This window comes from Meriones unguiculatus, chromosome 12 (assembly GCF_030254825.1).
Source record: "Meriones unguiculatus strain TT.TT164.6M chromosome 12, Bangor_MerUng_6.1, whole genome shotgun sequence".
NCBI lineage: Eukaryota > Metazoa > Chordata > Mammalia > Rodentia > Muridae > Meriones > Meriones unguiculatus.
This window is the reverse complement of record NC_083360.1, coordinates 84822580-84847868: the sequence shown is the minus strand read 5'-3', so window position 1 is coordinate 84847868 and position 25289 is coordinate 84822580. Positions and strand designations below refer to the sequence as shown.

Here is a 25289-nt window from a genome sequence, read left to right as displayed (position 1 = left end):
CAGTAGAGAAGAAACAGAATTCCCAAGCCTGCTCTTCCCTCGGTTTCCCTCAACACAAGGTGAGCATGGAGGCCATTCCCGAGCCTGGGTCTCCCTGGTAGAAATAAACCGCTTCTCAGCAGGTGACAGGAGCTCACTCATTAAACCCCAGGGGCACCCCGAGGTCTGCAGGAGCCCGGGAAGGCTCTCTGGCAAGGCAGCGTTGGAGCTATAAAAATGAATGAAAACGTCAGCGGGCAGCCAGCACGCTGGCAGCCTCCCGCGTGGCACGAAGCAGGTCTGCGCTTGCTGAATCACAAGGGTTGCGGGTTGCCTTGGCAGCGCTCTCCGTGTCAGGGGGAAGAGTAGCGGCGGCGGCAGAGCGGGGGCGGGGGCGGGGGTGGGGGGCAGGCTGGAGGCTAGGCTTAACGGGATCTCGCGCCACTGACCCCCCCAGCACAACACCATGCCCGCCGCCCCGAAGTGGTTTAAAGGGGCGCCCTTTGGTGTGCAGAGTCACAGGTGGGGCCGACTGCTTTATGGTCTGGCGACCAGAGTCCGAGGGGGTTCCTGTGGGCCCCAGCAGCTCTTTTGTCTCGGGGAAGGAGGCTAACCCAGAGGGCTGGAGCCAGGGGGAGGAGGACGGGAGGAGGGCTGGCTTGCTCCCCCCACCACTCGCTTTCCCCCCAGGCTCTACCATGCTGAGTTTTCTTCTTTCTCCTCTTCTTCTTCCCCCTCCCACCCCCCAACTCACTGTGTGCCCTGGCTGGCATTGAACTCACAGAGATTGCCGTTGCGCTCTAAGTGCTGGGAATAACCGTGGGCCCAACCACGTCTGGCCTCTAAATTCTTTGGTTTTCTGTTCCAAACTTTCCGTAGTAAGTTCTTGCAAAAGTACTCCCAGATCATCTTCTATGTAAAGTATTCAGAAAGGCCACACGGCCTGCCCATGAAACACTCAGCTAAAACGTTCTCAGTGGGTTTGCAGCTCAGAGGTCATATTTCTTTTCTTTTCCTTCCTTTCTTTTTTCTTTTTCTTTCTTTTCTTTTCTTTTCTTTCTTTCTTTCTTTCTTTCTTTCTTTCTTTCTTTCTTCCTTCCTTTTTTTTTTTTTCTGAGACAGAGTCTCTCTAAATAACCCTGCATGTCCTGGAACTCACTAAATAGACCAGGCTGGCCTCGAACTCACAGAGATCCACCTGCCTCTGCCTCCCAAGTACTGGGATTAAAGGTGTACACCATTATGCCCAGCTCTCACATTTCTTTTTACATTATTTGATATGGTTGCATATAAATGAGCTACTATGTGACCTACTGTGGTTCTAGGTTGTGAGGCGGTGTGGATAATAGCCCTATATAATTAAAGGTACACAAAAGACGACAAAGCGTATGTCACGCAGTATGATGGGTCTATCTGCCTAGCAGTGGGCAGGATAAAGATAAGGACTTTCCATGAAATCGAAGTTGTGAGGAGAAGCAGAGCAGAGGGTGTGATGGTTCACGGCAGAACATCTCTGGAACTCTCAAGAACAATAAAGCAGACCCAAAGTGATTTTCCATGGGCCATTTCCAAAGCCACCTCCCCTGTGAAACCAATCCCCCATCCCTGGGGGCCACTCCGGTCAGGGCCAGATGTCAGAGTCTCGGCTCTCACTTGGCTACATACTTCCCTCAGGTTTGATGTCTCCGCTGTTTATCCCAACCAGAAGAAAGCCAGCACCTTCACAGAGGCCCCATACTCCAGGCATTACTCCGTGGAACTGGTGAGCCTGCCTTCTCTCGTGTGGTCTGTGTCACTACCCCAGCCCACCTGTGCGCCCTCCAGCCCAGGCTCGCTTCACACTCGGCTTCAGATATGTTTGATAAACTCAGGGCTGTGGGGAAAACAAAACAAAACAAAAAAATAGGAGAAAGGGCCGCACAGGCTTCCTCTTCTCCAGTTCACGCATCAGCCTGACTCTGTACTAAATTTCTCTGAAGTGGGAAGGGCCAGTGGCCGAGGCCCTCAGGACTCCATCTTGAGTGCTGAGCTCCTGGGTACTAGGCTGGGGGACTGTCAAGGGTGACTTGGGAAGGACTGGAGTGGGGTGGGTTGGTGGTTATGACGGGCTCATCTCTGAACCTGGCCTAACTTAGGCCCACATAGGACCTGGGACCTATAACTCCAAAGATACCTGCTTCAGCAAGAAGTTCCTGGAACAGAAGTTGGGCACAGGCTGGGCACGGGCCCAAGAAGCCACCCGGCTGACCAAGCTACCCCACTTCCAGTACCAGGCCATCATGAAGGAAAGACAACAGCAGGTGAACTTTGGGGACAACACCGTTGTCTTTTGGGCTCCTTCCTGGCTGGACCTTCCCCGGTTCCCTTTTCATTCTGAGGTCTCTTCTCTTGGGGCAGGTGCACAAGCTAGGACCTGGATCCTACAACTTCAAAGACTTCCTAACCCAGCTGCAGGAGAAACCACAGAGCAAACGGGGGCTGCTCAGCTCTGGGGAGATACGATTCCGGGGTCTCATTGGGGTAGGTGCTCTCGTCTCTTCGGCCCTGTCCTCTGCGGGAAGTGTATTTCCTGCCACTTGGATAGTTTGAGAAAGCACCCTTCTTGGAACCTGTCTCCCCGCTAGGCTTGGCCTTCCTCCCCGGCCCTTCTGCTCTCTCCTGTCTCAGCCTTGAGCCCAGTGGCTGTGATATTTTCCAGAAGGGAGATGAGTGTGGCTCGTCTCTAAGTCTCAGAAGAAACCTAGAGTATATTAGAAACTCAGCGACACTTGTTCGCTTTGCTGCCCAACCAGGAAATAGTGAACAAGCAACAGCAGAATGCGATCTTCTGAACTGGGCTTTGGGGGAAAGGGGTCTGGCAGTGACAGAACATAAGAGCAGGCGTCTTAGTGGCACGCTCTGCAGCGTGAAGGAAATACATTATCTGGTCAGAGCTTTGAGGCGAAACGCCGTAGGAAAGGAGGTGACTTACAGAGAGCAGTCTGGGACGGTCCCACTGGCACAAAACCTGCAGGTCAGGAGCCGAGGGGGACTCATGCCGCCTGACTCATGCTCTGTTCATGCGCTGGCATCTGAGCCGTGGAAGGAAGCAAGACTCAGTCTCGTTCTTTCGGGGTCAGACAGACGTGATCCTCACAGTGGCCTGATTTCCCTAGCACTGGCTCTGCCCTCCACCCCTCCCCACTTCCAGGTCTGACTACCCTAGAGTCTGATTGCCAGGTCCAGGTATGGGTTGAGTTGCATTATTTATGGGACAGCAGTGCCCCCATGTGGCCAAAAGGTGCATATCACCCCCCTCAGAAATCCTGCCACCTCCCTGCACTACCAGACTAGCTCTGCCCACTGCACATCAAAGACCGACTCCTGTTCAGTTCTTCTGCCCCCAAGACTTCCTGTCACCTCCCCCCGACTTGTGTGACTCTGGTCGTTATTCCCTGAAGGAAAGTATTACCACCTCTAGTAGTCCCATGGATCATGACGTTCAACAGGCCCAAGCTCCCTCAGCTAGGAACTAGCAGAACCAGGGTCCCTTCCTAGGACCCCGGGTGCTCACTCACCCCAGGCTGCTCACAGCACAGCGAGGGAGCTGGTCGCAGAGCTGTAGATGTGGAGGGAAGCTGTACTGAGGTCGCGCAGAGCAGCTGCCCGTGTGCTGGGGAGGAAGGTGTGGTCCCAGGAAGAGACAGAGTCCGGGGGAATCTTTGCAGGGTTGATATGGCTGGCCAACCAGAGGGTAGGAAAGGTACTCTGGGGAGGGGTGAGTGAAAGCATTGTAAGCCTCTGCTTTTCTGTCTCCTGCCCCTGCAGAATTTTTACCCGGGCCCTGGAAATTACGGAGAGAGAGGTAACCCATACACGCGGCTGGAGGAGGGCGCCTGGAATCGCTCCCATTCCGAGGGGTTTATGTCTAGGATGTCCAACAAGCCACCACCCTTGTTACATGAGGTACTTCCTCCCCGTCCTGGCCAGGCTCATCCTTCGAGGTCCCGGAGGGTGACCTCGGGGAGGGGAGGGGCGGTGCCCCAGCCACTCCCCTACAGGCCCCCGCACCCCTTTCATTTCTAGGGCAGTGGCCTGGGACCCGGGACATACAACATCAGGAGTGCGATCGAGGACTACGTGACACGATCCACCAGTTTGCGTGGCCCCTATGACATTTTCTCCGGCGAACGAAGCAAGCCTGTGTCCTATGGGTACTACTCTGTGGAGGTTTGTACCTGAGCGGGGGTGGCTCTTCGCCTATCCCCGGCAGGCCGTGGCCTTGTGTGCCGAGTGCTGGCTGCTGGGGAGGGTGTCTTCTTCACACGCTGCTCGCTCTTGTGCCCCTGCCAGGGTGGGGTGTGGTTTCCTGTGTTGGGTGAGGAGACGGGTTGGCCACACAGATAGATGGTGATGGCTCAGAGCCTCGGTTTGCTCATCTGATCCTGTGGCTAGTTCTCTCCCCAGGATGAACTGCACTGATATACAGGTGACCCAGCATGCCGGGCCGGGGAGGCTACTTGCCGGCCACGGCTGCAGGGACCACAAGGGCACAGGCCCAGTATCCCCCTATAAACATCTCCCAGGCTTCATGGACTCAGCTAGCCTAGCGGGGTTAATGGCAGTGCTCTAGCTAACAGAGCCCTGACCTGGAAGGTGGGAGAGGAGACTGAGCTAGGAATTTAGTTTGCCAGACTCCTTTCCCACCCTCATCAAGGGCCCTCCCCCCCAGACTGTGTGGCTCTCTGTTTTGCCCTCTTCATGTTTACGGTTTTTGAGGTCGGGTATATGTCCTGTCCCCACCACAGAGTCAAAAACAAACAAAACCCAAAACGGCAGCTTTAGTAGGAGAGGGTTGTGGTGACATATAGTTAGCAGCGCTAGAAAGGAAGGGGTTAATGTGGGGATAATATGACCAAGTAGTCACCATCCTACACCCTATGGCATGGCTGATCCTAGGGTCTCCCAGACCTCCTATTTGCTGCTAAGGCCACTGCCCAGCATAGCAGGGGCCTTGGGATACACCCCCTCCTCCATTGTTACCACAGCCAGGGCCGAACATCTTTGCTTGAACCTCTTCTGCTCGAGATTTCATTTTATTCTTTAGAGCAACTTTAGGTTCACAGAAAAGCTGAGAGGCAACACACACACGCACACGCACACGCACACACACACACACACACACCACATACAGACCCTCCCCAGAAGAAACCTCTCCAAGTGCACATTCACTTGCTTATTTGGGCCCGTGGGACTGTTTCATGGCGTGCAGGCGGGGGACAGAGGACACCTTGCAGGGGTCGGCCCTCTCCTTCCACCAGCTGGGTCCCCGGGGTCATACTCACCTTGGTCTCTTTCCTCATCCCTCCCCCACGGTTTGAGGCCCACGTCAGAGCAGCGCATTTGTTAAGTCAAGGGGCCTCAGGCGTGTGACCTCATTACCACGATTTTACAAAGCGATTCTCCTGACGGCAGTCATTCTGTGGGTTGTGTTTGTTTCCATGTGCTTCCCTCGTTTCTTTCTAAAAGCTGGACATGAGCTCATACACCTTTAATCCCAGCGTTCCGGAGGAGGCGGAGGCAGGTGGATTTCTCTGAGTTGGAGGTTAGGCTGGTATATATAGCAAGTTGTCAGGCTAGCCAAGGGTACATGGTGAGACTTTATCTAAAAAAAAGCAAAGCAAAACAAAACCCTTCACCAATCGTGTGTGTGTGTGTGTGTGTGTGTGTGTGTGTGTGTGTGTGTACACACCCTGGCATGTGTGTGGTCAGAGAGCAACACTCAGGAGTCAGTTCTCTTTCTGTTACGTAGGTCCCGGGATTGATGCAAGTGCCGCTGCCCACTGAGCTATCGGCCCAACCTGTCCTATGGGTTTTGATTCTTGTGACCGGATGCGGTACTTTCACCATCTTGGGGAAAAACCCATCAGGGCTCACCCCTCCTCAAGTGCCACGTGCTCTTCTGTGAGGGCTGGTGAACCTGTGACCTTACAGCGCTCCTTTGTCTCTTCCCATTCCTTTCAGAAAAAGAAGCCCAGGGAACTGACCAATTTCAAGAGCTTCGTGGAAGAGCTTAATTCACATCACAACAGGAAACGAGGGGTTTTCTCGAAATATCCCCGAGATCCGAAACATCCCACAGAGAGCATTTACTGGACTACCATTAGCCAACACCCCAGAGATCCGGTGAGTGTGCCCCTCGGCCTGTTCTCTCTCTTGGAAGGCAGCGCTCCAGCAGCCTAGGGAGGCTGAGGGGGGTGGGGCGCCATGGTCCTGTAGGTGGGAAGCTGTGTCTTAGGGACTGGTTGGTTGCCAGTCTGGCCTTGCATCGATTAGACGCTTTCTGAGCCCCTCCACACACCTGGTCTAAGAATGTAGCCAGCACTTGCAGCCGTGATCAGAATTACTGGTGTAGAGCCCATAGCTGAGCCAGGCTACCAGGAAATCTCAACCAGCTTTCCTACCTGCCCTCCCTCCCCTGGCCAGAAAGATCTGGATAATGGGCAAAGAAGACTGGGTGGGATGAGGCGTGATAGGGTTTATCCTCAAGTTTGCCTACCTGCTCTATCCAGAGAGGAGCCAGGCTCTGCTGGCCTCCAGGCAGTTCTCTCTGGGGGACGGTGACCAGTTTTCTGCATGGGCCTTGGCTTTTGTCAGTCCCCCTAGGCAGGGCCTTCACCAAAGGTCATGGACACTTCAACCACCTGCTAGCCACCGCCCATCCCTCTCCCAAGGGAGGCTGGGAGGGTCACCACTTGCATTGCACAAAAAGGAAACTGAGGTGCGGAGCTTGAAAAGGGCTCACTGGGTTTGCAAATAGAATCCAGGAGACCCTACACAGAGCTCAGCTCTCTGGCTCCAGGCCCAGCATGCCTTAGTCCCAGGGTGCTGTTCACAGCTCTGCCCTTCCCTCATCATTTGAGGGAAGGCCCAGTAGCGCTGGACAGGTGAGGTCAGCTGCCGTCTATCCTGTTGTCCAACTCGGGCCGAGATCGCTCGGGCTTCCTCTTCAGTCTTCCCTCTCTACCGTAGGCCATAGCCGGTCCTGGTTTTTGGGTTCCTCATGAGACGGAACAGAAACACGTCAACCGGCCGCCGTTCCTGCTGGCCACCAAGCGCACTGGCAATAAGGCCTACCAGATGTTTTTGGGCAGCTGGGTGAGTGGCTCTGGGTTGGGGCAGCATGATGGGCAAGCAGGGGACTTTCTCCAGACAGCCCCAAACGTTTGTGGCCCTGACGCCAACAACCCTTGGGCCCACTCTCTCACCCACTCACTGTCTGCTGTTTCTAGGCTTATTTTCTAGGGTCTCCAACTTGAGCAAGCACGGAGGGGTTTGTCAAAGGCCAGGCCAATGGGTTCCGTGTCAGGCTTCTGACTCAGTATGCCTTGTGGAGGGGGGCTGGAAATGACATTTCCAACAAGTTTCCAACATCCTCCAGTTTCCTTTCCCGTTGCTGTGATCCTATAACATGGACAACAATGGGAGAAAGGGCTTATTTGGTCACAATTCCAGGTTACAGGTGACTGTTTTCGGGGAAGTAAAGGCAGGAATGCGTGCATGAGTCCTTGTGTCCCAGCACCATCTCTATATACTTACACAGCGCATGACCCAAACAGGAATGGTGACACCCACCCTGGGCGAGCCTGCCCACCTCAAGGAACGCAGACAAAGCTATATACCCTGCAGGCATGCCCACACGCCAGCGCAAACTAGACAAGGGAATCGAGGAAGAGAATGGAGAGTCTCTTCCTGTGTGATTCTAGGCTGTTGACGATTAAAACTGATTTTCACAGAGACCACACTTTGAGAATCAAGGAGCTGAGAGGCGTTGCCGCACTGCTTGCTCTCTCATGCTCTTAGCTTCCCTTCTCGCTGTTAGTCGGGGGGCTCTGAGGGCAGCTGCTGGAGATGCTAGCCTATTTCTTATGCCTGAATGAGCAAGTCTCCTGTCCTTTTCCTCCGCTGCCCTTTTTGCTGTCCCAGGCGTGTGAAGACGCCCTTGGTACTGTAATCCCAGAACAAGCTAGTCCCAGCATTTGTGAACACTGTTTTGGTTTTGGTTTTGTTTTAAGGAGGGTAAGAGGGGTGGGTAAGAGACAGGGTTTTTTCTGCGTAGCCCTGGCTGTCCTGGACCTCCAGCTCATAGAGCTGTCTGCCTCTGCCTCTGCTGGGATTAAAGGCATGTTGCCACCACATTTTTTTGTGAATACTTTTTGTTTTGGTGGACACCTCTGAAGACCCACCCCCTCAGCTTTTTAGTGCACCCTTGCCAACCATATCGACCTTACAGCCATCGCACAGTCATCTTAGTCCCTACCCCCAGCTCCACATGCAGAGGTGCTCCCTGCCTCCAGCAGCACGGGGAAGCTTTGCCCCACCTTGAACTTGCTGTTTTTAAGATCTTTCCTGCTCTGTGACAGTCACCTTTGGCCACTGTGAGGAAAATCCTTGAGGAACGTCAACTGGGGGAGGGGGGCAGGAAAGATTTCTTTTGGCTCTGGGTCTCAGAGGTTTTAACCCACAGCAGCTCACTCCCGTCGCTTTTCGGGTCAGGGTAAGATGGAAACAACCATCTGGGGGGGGGACTGCCCCCTAGTGGTAAATGAGTGAGGGGTTGAGGGGGGCAGGGCAGGAAACAGGGTCTTGGCATGCTCTCCAAGGGCATGCTTCCCCACCCACCCCACCCCCGCGCCCGCCACTGAGCAACTTCCGCCAAGCACGATCCATACACCACTAAAACTTCACCATCAGCTGGGGGCTGAGGCTTTTTGAGAGACAGTTCGTATCGAAACCGAACTCAAACCAAACACTTGGTATCCACAACGCACTCTCTCCAAGACACACCTTGCTTGCAATTTCCCTGCCCTGGCATAACTACCCTGCTCCCTGCCTCTCAGTCTGCATTCCAACAGGTGAACCCCTCAGAGATCTCAAGTTAAATGTTTAGACAGAGGCCAGATGACAGGGCCAGCACCTGAGGTTCATTTCTGTTGCTGTGATCAAAGGTCCTGACACAACGCAACTTAGAGGAAAAGGTGTTTATTTTAGCTCACGGTGCCAGCTAAAATAAACTGTAGTCCACTGTCTCAGGGAAGACAAGATGGTGGAAGCTCGAACCAGCCAGTCAGTCATGTCTGTGGCGGAGAACAGAGAATGCATGAGGCTCTGCTCACTCTCTCTGCTCTTGCACAGTCCAGGACCCAGACCAGAATGGGACTGGGGGGTTGGCTCATCCCACATCAACTAATGAAATGAAGACCATCCACCCCCTATGAGCATGCCCAGAGGCCCGCAAGATCCAGAGAATCTCTTGTGAGATTCTCTAGTTTCTTCCTAGTTGTGTCCAGTTGCCAATTTAAAGGAACTCTCATATGTAGGCATGCAAAATGGAAGGGCTGAGGAAGGGCCAGTTCCTGAAGCAGGGTAGGAAGCCCCCTCTGGACATGCCTACTTGGCCATAACCTAGATTCTGATCTTTACTATGTCATCTCGAAAAGTTATGTCTAGGATGGGCCTGGGCGCCATACAAAAGGACCACAAACCAGGTGGCTTGGTGACTGGAGCTGTTCTCTCACAGCTTGACGCCAGAAGACTAGAGTTCATGCTCCCTATGAAACTGATGGCAGAGGAGCCTGCCTTGACTCTTTACAGCTCTTTGATGGTGGCTGAAGACCCTTGGCTTTCCCAGTTTCTGACTGTTCACTCTGACCTCTGTCTCTGTGTATGGCCGTCTCCTCCACTGAGGGCCTTTTCTTACAAGGACACCAGTTGTGTTAGACCAGGGTTTCACCTGCTCTGGCGTGGCCTCATCTCAACCCATTATATCTGTAACAAGCAGATTTTCCAATGAGGTCGCAGTGGGAGGCGTTCATGTTAGGGCTTCGGTACATTTTCGGGGGGAAGGCAGAGATACAGTTTGATTCCTCCCAGCTGAGGTGTGTCAGAGGGTAGAAAGGCTATGGGAAAGTCTTCATGCCGCACTCATTGACATCCTGACATCTTTCTCCTCCCTACCACAGAACCCAGTCGGGGTAGGCCGCTACCTCAACACCACACTGATGGAAACTATAGACAGAAGGAAGCGATACCGCTCCCTGTTTTTGAATGGACAGAAGCGCTACCTGCAGAACCTGAACCGGGACAAACTCATGGCGTGAGTATAGCTGGAACTCCTGGAGGGGCCTGAGAAGAGGGGAGATGACACTATAGTGGCCTGGAGGAGGGGTTGCTCAGCAGAGACCCTGGGCATATTTTAGATGGCTGTTCAAACTCTTTCTGGCTGTGTGAAGTGGGCTCTGCTGATTTCCTTTGAGCGTCATCTGCTTCAGTGAGCAGATGGCAGACAAGATGGAGATGGCGTGATCAGTCTAAGAAAAGGGGAGAGGGGAGTACAGGAAATGTTCCTTGTTCAATCCCCTGCCACCTAGGCTCAGCACTAGGTGCTTGCAGGTCACAGAACCTCAGGTTCTTGGTGTTCTTCAAGGGTTGGTGAAAGTCGTTTCAGGACACTGTGATGCCAAGGGCACAGGGAGCCCTGTGGCAAACCATGAAGAGCTCACAGATGTCAGCTACTGCCATATTTTACTGATCTTGGAGGCCATTGGTTAAAGCAGAATCTCGAGGCGAGATAGGCTTCTATTTGATTGGAACACGCACTTTAGAACTGAGTATTTTCTTTCTGCGAGCATTATGAGGACCCAGTGCTTTGTTTTGTTTTCTGTTGTTGTTCTGTTCTGTTTCCCCATTCTCCACTGTGTGCTTGTGTGTGCGCGCACGCGTGTGCACGCATGCCTTTGCATGTGTATGGGTGACCACAAAGGTGGAGGCTTGAGGTTGAAATTGAGATTTATTCTTGAGCACTCCTGTACCTCATTCACTGAGGCAGGGTCCCTCAACCAAACCCAGGACTCACTGCTCTGGATATGCTTTCTGGGGAGCTTACTCTGGGAATCCCTAGTCCCCATTCCCCCGGGTGAGAATGAGTCAGGCTGTTACACCCACCCAACCTTTACAAGGGATTGTGGGAGCCAAATGCTTCTGCTCATGCTTTTAGCAAGCAAGCCCTTTAACTGCTGAGCCATCTCTACTTCTTAAATGTAATTTTTAAAAATACATTTATTTTTCATTTCATTGGTGTTTTGCATACATGTATGTCTGTTGGAGGGAGTTGGATCTCCTGGAACTGGAGTTACACCTAGTTGTGAGCTGCCATGCAGGTGCTGGGATTTGAACCCAGGTCCTTTGGAAGGGCGGCCTGTGCTCTTATTAGCTGAGCATCTCTCCGGCCCCTATAAATGTAATTTTAAGATGGCTTTATTTGGTAAAAATAGCCTTGTAGCCTCCTCTTTCTTGATTTGATCCTCTGTTCGGAGGTTCTTGAGTAAAAGTTTGAGTGAAGATGCTGTTTACCTTCCCAGCTTTCCTAGCCGACCAAATTAGGATTCGCCTCCCTTCAGGATTTGGAAGGCTCTGTTCCACACTTCCTAACTCCCAGCTTGGTTCTGAGGCCTGATGCCATCCTGGCTTGTGTGTGAGACCTGCATGTTCCTTTCCGGAAGCTTCCCGGACCTTCTTCATCCCCGGTGGCCTGGCTCTTCGCAGCAAGGGGCCGAACTGTAGTCTATTTTCAAGCATTGTCCTGGGCTCTGGTGCCCTTTGGTCACCTGAAAGCTCAGGTCCTTCTCCTCTGAGGAAGTTTGATTTGGAGTTTTTGTCCGTGATTTCTAACCCTCCTCCCCTTGCCTTCTCTTTTAGATGTATGTCAGATGTCCTTGTTTGGCATTCTAGTTTCTTGGCCTTTTGTTGTTGTCTCGACGTGTATACTTGTGTGTAGTGTGTGTGTGAGTGTGTGTGTGTTTGCACGTGAGAATGTGTATGAGTAATGTACCTGTAAGTCTGCACACATGTGCAGATGTGTGTCAAGACTGAAGATGACATCAGGTGCATCTTCACTTGATTTACTGAGGCAGGTCTCTCAGTGGAACCCAGAGCTCTCTGATCAGCGCGTCTAGCTAGTCAGGTTAGTCCGGGACTCCCCCTTCCACCTGCCAAGTTCTGTGATTACAGGAGATTGGAAGACCACCAGGCTGGAATTCCGAGGATCCGAACTACAGCCCTCACACGCATACAGAAGTACTTCACACTTGAACCATCGCCTAGTTTCTTGGTTTTTCCTTCTTCTTCTTCCTGTTTTAAATATTTATTTATTTATATGTATGAGCACTTTATTTGCATGTATGCCTGCATAACAGGAGAGAGCATCAGATCCCATTATAGATGGTTGTGAGCCACCATGTGGGTGCTGGGAATTGAACGCAGGACCTCTGGAAGAGCAGACACTGCTCTTAACCACTGAGCCATCTCTCCAGGACCCCTCCTTTTTCTTCTTATGTCTGCCTTTTTTTTTTTTTTTTTTTTTTTGTTCTTTCTGGTAAAATTTCCTTGTCCAAGTTTTCTAGCCCTGATTCCATCCTATTTTTAAACTCCAAGAGTCCTTCTGTGTTCTCAGTTGCTCCGTTTTCTTTCACACTGTTGGTTCTGTGTTGTTGATATAGGATGTTCTCTTAGCTAAGGATCTGAATTACATTTTTTTCCCAGGTGTGTTGTCTCCATCTCTTCTCAGCTCTTCCTTTTCTTCCCTTGTTCACTCATATCCAAGAGAGTAACACTAGAAGTGCTTGGAACTGGAGTTTCAGGTGGTTGTGAGCCCTTATGTGGGTGCTGGGAGCTAAGCCCAGCTCCTAACAGCCGAGCCATCATCTCTCTAGCCCTTCGCCTGTCACTAAGGAACACTAACGCTTTCAGTGTATAAAAGCCCCTCTCCCCTTTCTGGCCAAGGTGCTCAGCCTTATTTCAGACATATTGAGCAAAGAACGGAGCAGAGAAGAATGGGGCTGAGTAGCCCAGAGTCACACAACTGGTGAGCAACAGGGCAAGGACCAGAAGCCAGTCCTGTCTCTTCTAGGTCAGCGAGTGTTCACCCATGTGGTCAGACTTCTGACCACAGTGATATCTAGAGAGAAAGGCTATTGGGTTCTTTCACAACATACTTAGTTTCCAAATTGTTCAGTTTTTATCAGGTTGTGTGGTTTTATTTGTTTTGTGTTGTTTGAGATAAATATTCATGTAGTTGAGTCAGTCTCAAACTCGGCTTGTAGCTGAGGGTGCTCTTGAACACCTGATCCTCTGCATCTGCCTCCCAAGTGCTGGGGTCTGAATTATTTTTCACAGCTCAAGCCAACACCAAAACCAAAAAGAGAATTCTTGAAATAGAGAACACAACTTAAACGGTTCTTTTTCCAGCCAGGACTCACTTTCCCTCCAATCCTCAGTTTTCCAGCCTATAAAAGGAAAATGATTAACACCCTCCAGGGACCAGATGAGACCTTTAATCAAGGCTTGTGTGTGCTACTTAAAGGGTGCCTGTGGCTGCCGGATGTCTAACTGAGAGGATTCTCCCTGGGGATCCTGTGCTGTTCAAGAAGCCCTGGCTCCACCTGGGCTCCTGGGGTGGACGGCTGTGCCCTCCCAGGAGGCATGAGAGCTTCCAAATCCTGTTAGGCTCTCTCATCAAGTGTTCCTTTACGGAACCGGCTCTGTCCTTCTGTCCCAGGTGCTTCCAGGTGATGGGAAACACAGCAAAGGTCATTTCTGCCGTCCTATTTTAACCCTCGCATTTGCGCTTTCTGGATGGTTCTGTTAATGGCAATGTGCTCTTGTTTTATGGAGGTAGCGCTTTCTCATCCTTGGAAACCAGGAAGCCACGTTTGTTTGACACGGCCCCTCCTTTTGACCAATCTCTTTTGTTCTGTTTGTTCTGTTGGTGATTTCCCATAGTGTCTACTCATCCCTTGCTTGGCATGTCTGTCCCACCAAACACTCCTCAGGAGGTCCCTTCTGCATGATCTGATAATTGATGGTGCCACAGGAGAGCAAGTATCTGTGTTCTTGCTGGGGGTGTCTGCTTGGTGCCACAATTGCTACATCTCTGCCTTAGCCAGAGATCGCTTTCTTGGGCATTTAAGCCCAGTTGCCCAAGCTCTTCCATACAGGAGAAGGGGAAGAGGAGGCTAGAACAGTAGCTGATGATTCAATTTCCATTTAATTTGAATTTTACAAAATGATGCTCACTGGGCTCCAGAGATGATTCGGCAGTTAAGAGCACTTACTGCCCTTTCGGAAGACCTCATTCTGGTTCCCAGCACCCACATAGTGGCTTGTAATCATTTGTAGCTCCAGCTCAATGGGTCCAAGTTTCTCTTCTGGACTCCATGGATACCAGGCACACACATGGTCCACAAACATGGAGACAAAGTCTCATACATAAAATAAAAACATTAAAAAAAAACCAATAAAACCAATGTGCTGCACACAGGTTAGTGCATGCCTATAATCTCAGCATTGAGGAGGCTGAGGCAGGAGGATCAAGAGTTCAGGGTCATCTTGGGCTACATAAATGAACCAATTACAAGCTACCTGTACATCAAAACCTTGTTGAAGAGAGAATGAATAGATAGAAAAGAGAGAGAGAGACAGACGACAGACAGACAGAGTACTCAGCTGGTGTCACTGTGAGCAGAGAGCCTCCATTTCCAAGAATAAATCTCCAGTCTTCAGCATGCTGCGCACCAGCATTTATCTCTCTCTCTGCTTCCTGACTGGGGACACAGCATGAGCAGGTGCCTCTCCCTCCCGCTGCCCTCGAGGAGCTGTTCTCATCACCATTCTCCCCATGATGGACTATGTCCACAGAGTCTGAGTCACAACAAACCTTTCCTTCCTCAGGTTACTCTTGCCAGGCACCTCCTTACAGCAAGGAGAAAAGCAACGATATAAAAACATGCATGGCCATGCTTCAAGGCACCTACCTGGCTGCTGAGAGTGGGGTGGAAACGGACGCTGTTCAGGCTTTCTATCTCTATTCCTGTTTGCAGTTTCAGCTTCAGTCCCATCTTCAGTGAGGCCTGACGCTGCCAACTCTTTCGTCTTTTTGAACAGGAGATTTCTAAGCTTTACCCTCTACGACTTGGGGCTTAGATTCTTGGATCTGCTGTGTTAGCACCCCTCCACCCACTTTTCTACTTACAAAGGACTTTTTTTTTTCACATCAGTTCTTCCATCCGTTCACGTGGGTCTCTGCTTTAAGAAGTTTTGTTTTATTTTCGGAGAAAAAATTATGACAGATTCATAGGTGGGAGTGAAAGTGGGAGAGAAAACGCCTTTCTGTTTAAGTTAAGCTGGCACGCACGTCAGCCACATGCTTGAAGGGAAGCTTTAGAGAAAGGGTAATGAAGGCCAGTGTACAAGAAAAAGCATGCCTCAGCTATGGCCAGCATTAAGCTCTTATTCCTTCACTTTTCTTTCAGTGCATTTCAGGTGGGAAAGAGACTAATGCATTGTCTTAGTTACTTTTCTATTGCCATGACAGAACACCAGGAGCCCAAGGTCTTTCTCTTATCAGAGAAAGAATCTAATTTGGGGGCTCACGGTTCGTCGGGGTAGAGTTCGTGACCAGTGTGACGGGGAGCATGGTAGCAGGTAGCCAGGCATGGTGCCGGACCAAAAGCTGAGTGCTCATATCTTATCCACAAGCATGAGGCAGAGAGCTGAGGATGGTGTGGGCTGTTGAAACTTCGAAGCCAGGTCCAAATGACACACCTTCTCCTAACAGGCCACACCTCTTAATCCTTTCCAAATAGTTCCACCACCTGGGGACCAAATAATCAAATAGATGAACCTATGAGGGTCATTCTTATTCAAACCACCACAGGTTTCCAGTCAGTTGATGTGAAGTAGAGAGAAATTTCTGAATTTCAATGGTAAAATAAAAATCTTGCTAGTATATCCAAAAAGAAAAAAAAGAAAAAAAGAAAAGAAAAGAAAAAAAAGGTTGTTTTATGTTTTATGTTTTTTTTTTTTTTTTTTTTTTTTTTTTTTCGAGACAGTGTTTTGATGTGTAGCTTTGGCTGTCCTAGAACTCACTCTCTAGACCCAGCTGGCCTTGAACTCACAGAGATCTGCCTTCCTCTGCCTCCCAAGCACAGGGACTAAAGGTGTGCACCACCACTGCCGAGCAAAAGACAGTTTTGGGTTTGTTTTTTTTTTTTTTTTTTTTTTTAATTTACTTGTATTGTTGCTTTTTTAAACCTTTTCTTCCTTTAAATTCTTAGTTAATGTGTGTGTGTGTGTGTGTGTGTGTGTGTGCATGCATGGACATCCACGTGTAAAAGCCACAGCATAGATATGGAAGTTCAGGATAATTTACAGAGAGTCCCAAGGATTGAACTCAGATCCTCAGGCTTAACAGTGTCTTTACCCTCTGAGCCATCTCCCTGGCCCAAGACAGCTAATCTTAAATCTAATCAAAGCAGTCAGGCATGCTTTAGGTTTCTCTTCCGAAACACACATGGTAGAACACACTTTTCATACAATTCTTAAGAAAGAGAATGGGACTGTAGAATCTTCTTGATAGTCAAACTGCCGTGTGTGTTCATACAAGACAAATGAAAGCTGCATGTGGACTGAAGAGGAGTCCCACACACATCGCTTCTGAAAACATTTCTGGAGGGTCTTCTCTAATCACCTCAACAGCGAATTAGTACAAAGAACTCAAGATTGGGAGGGGACATATGAAAATACGTCTGGCTATGATGTACGAGACTAATGTAACCAACAATGAAAGACAAAACAATAATCCAAAGCCAAGCAAAGAGGAGCTGGAGACAAAATACGAAGCAGAACTAAGATGGATATATTTTTGTTTTGTTTTGTTTGAAAAGTTCTTGCTAGGTCACCTGTGTAGCCCAGGCTGGCCTAGAACTGACAATCTTTCTGCTTTAACCTTCTGAGGGATGAAATACTTGAGTGTGTGACCACACTCCACTCGAAGATAGTATTTAATCATGATAAACATAGAACCCATAAAGAAGTTATAATAATCATGGGCTTTTCCATACCCCAACCAAGTGACAAGGTCCCACATTATAATGGGAATTCTTAATAGATCTGTCTGAAAATATGACAGATGAGAGCATGTAATATTTATTTGGAGGGTTTAGCTAGATGAAATTTACCCTGTTATTTCAGACACTGAAAAAACATGCATAAAAACTGATTGTCCAGGAAAATTCCAATAAAAAGGTCTAAGTTAAAAATGTCACTCGTAAAAAAATTTATGTCATTTTACTAAACATATATACTAAAGTAAAGAAGTTTACACCAAAAGATTCTCCAAACCAGTAACTTCGAAATTAGAGAGCACACTTCTTTTTAAATTAAATTTTCAGTGTGCACAAAAATTGGTCTTACCTATGGGACTTCACATATATGTGTTTTTACCCATGCCATCATTCTTCACCTGCCTTCTCTTATCACTCCACTTTTCCTTGCCAAGAAAGTCCTCTTCTTGCTGGGTGTGCTGACCTATGTCTTTAATCCCAGAAGAGGCAAGTAGATTTCTCTAAATTCAAGGCCAGCCTGGGTTACATAGCAAGTTTCAGGTCAGCCATGGGATATATAATTAGACCTTGTTTAAAAAAGCAAAAACAAAAACAAAACAAAACAAAACAAAACAAAAAAAAAAGAAGCAAAACCTACAAGCTCTTAAGTCTAAGAGAATAATCGAGCTTGAAATGTGTAACTATTTAGAAAATGATTCCAATGAAAACTGTAAATACAAACCTGTGAAACAGAGCAAAGCGCCCAGCTCGGGAAAACCCACCGCTGTTACTGCTTTTAGTACACAGCAGGAGGGCGGGGGACTGGCTCTGCAGTCAAAAGCAGGTACATCTGCAGAAATTCCAAGTTTGGTTCCCAGCACCTGTATCAGGCGGCTTACACCTAACTACCTGTTAATTCTAGCTCTGGGGATCTGGCACCCTCTGCTGGACTCCTCGGGCACCTACACGCACATGTGCACATACTCTCATACAAACACACATTTATACTTACCTTAAAAACAAAATAAACCATGAGTGTTGGGAACTGAACCCCAGTCCTCTGTAAGAGCAGCCAAGCGTTCCTAACTCCTAAGCCATCTCTTCAACTCACTTTTCTTTTTATGGTTTATTCTATAACCCCAGTTCCAAGGGATCGGACACCCTCTTCTGGTCTCAACATGCAATTGTATCCGTGTACACACACACATACACACACGCACACACACACAATTTATTTATTTGTTTTATAGATGTATTTATTTATTTATCTATCCAATTATTTATTTATATACAGTGCTCTGCCTGCATGTGTGCCTACATGCCAGAAGAGGGCACTAGATCTCATTATAGATGGTTGTGAGCCGCCATGTGGTTGCTGGGAATTGAACTCAGGACCTCTGGAAGAGCAGTCTGTGCTCTTTAACTTCTGAGCCATCTCTCCAGCCCCACAAAATTTATTTTAATTAAAAAAAATAGTGATCAGGAATAAGCAGTAAAAATAAATGGAGACTGGATGGGGCGGGAGTCTCACTGGAGCCTTACTGCCCTTTTACGTTGGCGTCTGCCATTTTCCAGGGTGGTGGTTGTGGTCCCATGTTCTCTCAGCTGTGAAATGTGCACAGCCACAGACAACCAGAGATGCCATAGAAGTGGTTGCTCTGTCATTGCTCCATCTTATGACACGGATAAGCATAGTTTGAAGAGGTGCGTGAAGGGATTTGCCGAGTCTCGCAGGAGAGCAGAGCATGCAGGGAAGAGGATAGTGTGGCTCTGGTCTTGTGCATTGTTTTCACCTCTTGGGACATGTCTGTTTGAGGCAATGGGTGACGAGACACATGTCCTTTGCCAGCTTGCTGCCTCTAATCCAGATGAGGGAGAGCATGAGTCAGAGAGGTGCAGAACCTCCTGGAAAGTGAGTCCACTGAACTTTTCTCGATCTCAGTTCTAAATCTCACCTACTTCTTCTTGGGCCAGAACCACTGGGTCCTGGGCTTCCAAACAGGCAACCTCTGGTGTAAGTCCTGGAAAGACATTTTTTGTTTTTACTGTGCGTGTAATAGGGGCTTTATAACAGGACAGCAGAACTCCATCCGCTTGCCTTTCTGGATCTTTTGACTAGGACATTTTATTCCATTTTGTTACAGGTCTGCAGATCTTAGCAGGCCCCCAGACCTTAGTATAACTGATGCCATGACAGAAGTACCATTCAGGCCTTGAACCCCAGCATGTAGGCAAAATGAGAATAAAGACCTAAACCATCAAAGTCTATAGTTCTGGGAAAGTCCCCCAGTGTCCTGATTTCCCTTTTTGGTTTCTGTAGTTCCACCTCTGGATAACTTTTCTTGCTAACTGAGATGTGTCAACTCAGGATGTGGTTTCTGTGTTTCAAAGTCCAACCTGAGAAAGGCTTGGGACTGCACTTGGGTCCCGAACACCCACTATAGTCAGTGACTTGACTTGAACCTGGGTCTAAGTACTCTTGTCTGGTAGATACACCATAAAGTTTCTATTTTTGAGACAGAATTTTTCTATGTAGCCCTAACTGACTTGAAACTAACCGTGTAGACCAAGGCTGACCTTGAACTCACAGATACACCCACCTCTGCCTTGAGTGCCGGGATTAATCACACCCATCACACCCAGCTTTTAACAGGGATTTTAAAACTCTGTGTGTGTGTGGTGGTGCATACCTTCAATCCCAGCACTGGGAACGTAGCTCTCTATTTGAGACCAGCCTGGCCTCCATACCAAGCTCCGGGCCATCCAAGGCTGCATAGCAAAACACTGACTCAAAAACAAAAATAAAACAAGACAGAAACTCTAGCCAGCACGCTCTCTGGCCGTGTGGACCAATGCTAGCCTGGCAGCTCCTTTACTGGCCTTGTCCTAGGGCTATTGACTGTACATGGTTGTTCTAGTGTTTATCTTGGAAACACCCGTTATCAGCCATGGCCCTGCTTAAATACAAAAGATTCCCTGATTTTCTGGACAGTGTCTCTTTATTCTCAGCCTCTTGCCCATCCCAGGGTGGCGCACGCTTCCCCATGGTACTGAGGACTCCTCCCATGCCCACAGCGAAGCTAAACAGACCGTCTCTGTCCCACCGCTCCAGCGTCTCGCTGATACCCAGAGGAGGCACTCACAAACATGTGCAAATGATGAGCCAACACGTTCATTAATGAAATGGGCCAGCGACTATACACATCTTGAAGGGAGTTCTTGAGAAGCTTCGGAGTTTATCTGGCAGAAATTGACACTTTCCTGATGTTTTATTATGAAAAACAAAACAAAACAAAAAAGAATGTGTAGAAAAGTTGAAAGGAATTTATTCTGCATCCATGCCTCACTTAGATTTTGTTGCTATGGGCGAGGGAGATGGCTCATGGGGTTAAAGCACTTGTTCCAATCCTGATGACCTGAGTTCAATCCCTAGTGCTCACATGGTGGAATTAGACAGCTGACTTCAGAAAGTTACCCTTTGACACACAACATGGCATTCACATACCTGTACTCTCTTTTACCTACAAAATTATGGGTATGCATAATCATCACATTCTTATTAAGCATTAATATTTTAATGAAATGGCATATCTTCTATCTGTCACTCTCTTAGACATATTTATTAAAAAAAATAAATTATCAGTGTCTTTGTATGGGGGTATGCGCACGTGGGTGCAGTGCCTGGAGAGGCCAGAAGAGGGCATGAGATCTTCTGGAGCTGGAGTTACAAGTGGTTGTGAGACCCTGGATGTGGGGGCTAGGGGATAAACTCAAGTCCTCTGCAAGAATGGAAGAGCCTTTTTTTCAGCCCCTGCCAATCATGTTTTATTTTTTGTAAATTTCAAAGGAAATGGCTGGAATTAATACACTTTTGTCAAAACATTCCAGCATGCTCCGTCCTTTCAGCAGTTTAGTTAAAAAATGCATATTCTTTACCTAAAAACCTCAAACTAGAACCATAAATGCTTAGTCCTCTCTTCCCCCTCCCTCCAACCCTCCGTCCATCCCTTCTTCCCTCCCTCCCTCCTTCTCTTTCTCTCTTGGTTTTCAAGACAGGATTTCTCTGTGTAGCACTGGCTGTCCTAGACCCACTTTGTAGACCAGGCTGGCCTCAAACTCACAATGATCTGCCTGCCTCTGTCTCCCAGAGTTCTGGGATTAAAGGTGTGCACCACCATGCCTGGCTGCTCAGTCTTCTTAGTAGTAGTAAATTCTTATATTCTTGAAGCATGTTTTCGGTCTCTATAGTGTTTTTAAATGTATGTGTTTTTTTTTTTTGTTTTGTTTTGTTTTGTTTTGTTTTTGTTTTTAGTTACTTTTCTCACTGCTGTAAGAAAATAGTTGACGAAAAATAACTTGAGTCAGGAAGGGCTTATTGTAGCTCTAAGCTGGTGGGCATGGTAGAGAAGATGGTGGTGAGAGCAGCTCTTTTGTGGCAGCAGGAGTGTGAGGCTCCCGGTCACATTATGTCCCCAATCAGGAAGCAGAGAGAGAAGAATGCTGCTAGTAGTGGTGGTTTGAATAGGTGTGATACCTGTAGACTCATGTAGTTGAATGCTTGTCCAATAGGAAGTGGTACTATTAGGAGTTGTGCCTTTGTTGGGGTAGGTGTGACCTTGTTTGAGGAAGCATGTCACTGTGGGGGCAGGCTTTGAGGTCATATATGCTCAAGCTACGCCCAGTGTGGCACAGTCTCTTTCTATTGCCTGTGGATCAAGAGGTAGAACTCTCGGCTCCTCCTCCAGCACCGTGTCTGCCTGCATGCCGCCATGCTTCCCGCCATGATGACAATGGACTAAACCTCTAAAACCCTAAGCCAGCCCTTAGACTGAATGTTTCCCTTTGTAAGAGCTGCTGTGGCTGTGGTGTCTCTTCACAGCAATGAAACCCTGATCAAGACGCTAGTGCTCAGTTTGCTCTCTCTGATTTAATCAGCCCAGCATCCCGGGACAGGTCAGCAGATGGAGACACCCTCACAGGCATGCCCCGAATTATATTTCCTACTTGATTCTTAAGCATACCAAACTGACAAAACTGACCACCGCAGTATTGCTGTGTGAGATAACTAGGCATTGATTACAGCATTTCTCCGTTAAGACTGTTGAAGTCTTAGGAGGGCATGACTTCCCAAAGTCACTGTCAGCATGTGGTGTTGATGCCTGCCTTGCTCAGGAATTCACTGAGCAGTTATGCTGTGCAAGCACTGGCCTGGCTCCTGGGACACTGTAGCAGAGAAAACAGCAGATTCTAGCTTTGCGGGGGAGGGCATTCCCTACTCCCCACAATTACAAGAAAGCATGAGATGGAGGATGCAGATGGCACCTAGAACTTCTCTCTCTCTGGATAGACTCTGTCCCCCACTGTTTCTGGAAGACGAGACCAGGATGAGCTGTTCTTTGGACTCAGGAAGAGCAGAAAAGAACCTAACACCTTCTTGCTCTCACCCCACCGGCTCCACCCCATCTTCACCCCCTTATTCACTTCCCTGCACCTCCCAGACTTTTGCACATACTGTGAGATTTGATTGTTTGGGTCAGAAAGAGAGACTCTGGGAAATCCCTACCTGACCTTCATCCCTAATGGCATTGGTGACAGTGAGAACAGGGCACGGGGTGGTGGTCCAGCCAGTCAGTGAGGGCCTTGGACATGGAGCTAAGCTCCTTGGACTTGGTTCTCTAAGAAGCCACAGGTTTTTGTAAAAGTCAGATTTATTTATTTATTTATTTATTTATTTACTTTTTTTTTTTTTTTTCCTTTTCTTTCTCTTTTTAAAGGAAAGGTCTCAGCCATGTAGCCTTGGCCAACCAGGATCTCACTATGTAGACCAGGCTGGCCTGTAACTCGTAGTGACCCACCTGCCTCTGCTTCCTGAACACTAGAGAAAAAGGCCTGTGCCACTTCATGTGGCCTTAAAGTCAGATTTACGATAGCATAATTTGCACACATAAAAGTCATTCCTTCTCAGGCATGCAATTTATGAGGTTAAAATTGTTATTTATCTATTTATTTTTTAATTATGAGCGTGGGTTTGTGCGTGCGAGTGAGGTGCCCATAGAGGCCGAAAGAGGGAGCTTCACAGTTTGAATTTTTTCATTCAAACTGTGTCTCATTCTGGTTTGAATTTGCAGCACTCCGTGACAGAACGTTGAACATTTTTCACTTCTTCACTGAAATATTTTCAGAGCTTTTTATTCATTTTTAAAGAGGAGGCTGCTTTACATTCTTATATTACATTTGGAGGGTTCTTTGTCTTTTATTTAAATTTTTACCCGTGTGTGTGTGTGTGTGTGTGTGTGTGTGTGTGTGTCTTTATGGGTGTGTGCACACGAGTGCAGATGCCTACGAGGCTGGAGGCTTCAGATCTCCCTGGAGCTGGAGTTAGGGGTGGTTGTGAGCCTTCCGGTGTGAGTGCTGCAAACTGAGTGCAGAGCCTCTGCACTCAGCTGTGTAGCCGTTTTTCCAGCCCCCACATTTGGAGAGTGCTTTAACTGTTATTAGCACAGGTCCTTTCTTAGACATCGTATGTACAAATACAAGTAAATACTTCCTCCCAGGTGCTTAGAAGGGTTCTAACAGGAAGTAACTGGTGTTTCAGAGGTTACTCTGTGGCATTTTATGAAGGTAGATGGAGGGGTGGGGGCAAAGACAGAAGATTCTGTCTCAAAGTCTAGACGAGAGAGGAGGCCAGAGCAGGGAGTGCAGACAGGACGCTGGACAGCAGGAGAGACCCATTTCCTCTGGTGATCCCTCTCCCCCATCTCCCAGCCCTGCACCAGTATCTGTACTGAATCCACTCAGCTCTAGGCCACTACTGAGGGTTAGGGGCAAAAGCTTCTAACTACTGTAGTCTTGTCTTCATGGAGAACTCATCACAGTGGGGAAAGACAGGCAGTAACTGAGAACATGCCAGTTTGCTGTTTTTTTGTTTTGTTTTTTAATCCTACGTGTCTGTTTTTCATGTGTATGAAATGTTTTCCTGTGTGTGTGCATGCACACATGTATGTGTGGATGCCCAGCACATATGTATGTATGTATGTATGTAGAGGTCTCATGTTTATATTGGTGTCTTCCTCCATCACTCTGCTTTATTTACTGAGGCGGGGCATCTTGCTAAAGCTGGACCCCACCGATTCTAGATAGCCTTCTTGAGGTTATTCCCTGAAGCCCTTGTAAGGCATTCTGGCTGTGATGAAATGGATACAAAACAGAGAGCCCTTCTTTAGAAAGGGCCCTTTGTTGTAAAAGGTGTGGAGGTCATGAATCTTGGACTCTTGACCAACGTAGGATTCTCTGTGACGTATAGCTGACGGGTACCCTCTCATCTCCCACAGGCACCCTCCAGGGATGTGGAACTCACTGCCTTGCAAGAGATTGTGTTCATTTATAGCTCTCTCTTTCTCTTTTTACAGGGAACGGATTACACCTTCTATGAGGGACAAGTGTCCTCCAATTGTGGATTACAATTCAGATCCTGTTCCTTAAAGTCACAAGGGAAGGACAGCCTGATGTAACCAGAGAGCCCAAGGCCTGAAGAGAAATCTTGTGATGGGAGGATGGGGAAGGAGGCAGGGGCCTTGCGGAATGCCTGGGAGAAGGGAAAGGCCAGAAGAGTCATCTGTACTGCAGCCCCGTGGCCAAACGTCACAGTATCTGCTAGGACAGTGGGGGCTAGGAATCTTCTGAGGGACCCATTGTCCTGACCATTCCAGTCAGCTGGTGACATGAATTTGGGATCCAGACAGCAGATGGATGGAAGAGGGGAAAGTGGGTGACTCCCTGGAAACCGTTTTACTATAAAGCCAGAGTGTGGGTACCTAAGTCATTGTTGTCCCAGAAGGAGGTGGGGAGAGGAACATTCTCAATGCCACAGTCTCGGCCCCTGCGCGAACACCCCATCTCCATGCTAGGATGCTTCTGGAAGCTCAACAGAGCCTCACGCTGGGCGGGGACTGATGACTTCCAGGCAGTGTCCAGCTAATGGATCAGCCCGTGAACCCCACAGTTAGCTTTGTGGGTACCCCAGTGTAGTTGGAGAAGGGTCTATGGGGTGAGTGACAGCACCTTGCGACACTTCTCTCACTGTTTACATCAAGAATTGAGTATGGTGGCGGCAATGTCCCCAGAGAAGACGATGCTGAGACCTGATGGACTCAGGCACAGAACTCACACCATGAAACCTATTTCAGACACTCTCTTCAGAGCATGTTTTACCGTTGCTTCTCACTTGGGTCAAAATGGCTGTGGTGGGAGAGATGAAACAATCTATTTGCAGAGGCAACAAAATCCTCTCCGTAAAAACCGACCCACTGACTCTTCAAGTTGGACAGTCAACTCAGCAAAGTAACAGGAAAGAAAATCAGTCTATCCAATGAGCTTTCCGTAGACAAGAAA

At 48.6% G+C, this 25289-nt stretch overlaps 1 protein-coding gene across 1 annotated transcript; it reads left to right on the top strand.

Annotated features, from left to right (window-relative positions):
* The first annotated feature begins 445 nt into the window (after nt 1–445).
* Nucleotides 446–25289, top strand: Cimap2 (ciliary microtubule associated protein 2). The gene is made up of 10 exons (XM_021635264.2): nt 446–501; nt 1654–1741; nt 2115–2279; nt 2377–2499; nt 3787–3924; nt 4045–4188; nt 5983–6144; nt 6991–7116; nt 9981–10114; nt 24308–25289. Exons 1-10 carry the CDS (start codon nt 446–448, stop codon nt 24378–24380), a joined length of 1209 nt encoding a protein of 402 aa, XP_021490939.1. The 3' UTR covers nt 24381–25289.

Bases quoted from the DNA above. Each gene is read 5' to 3' on its own strand.
- Cimap2 (XM_021635264.2), top strand. From the start codon at position 446: ATGCCCGCCGCCCCGAAGTGGTTTAAAGGGGCGCCCTTTGGTGTGCAG. The intron at 2,280-2,376 runs GTGAACTTTGGG...CTCTTGGGGCAG, and splicing joins TGAAGGAAAGACAACAGCAG to GTGCACAAGCTAGGACCTGG. The intron at 10,115-24,307 runs GTGAGTATAGCT...CTCTTTTTACAG, and splicing joins AACCGGGACAAACTCATGGC to GGAACGGATTACACCTTCTA.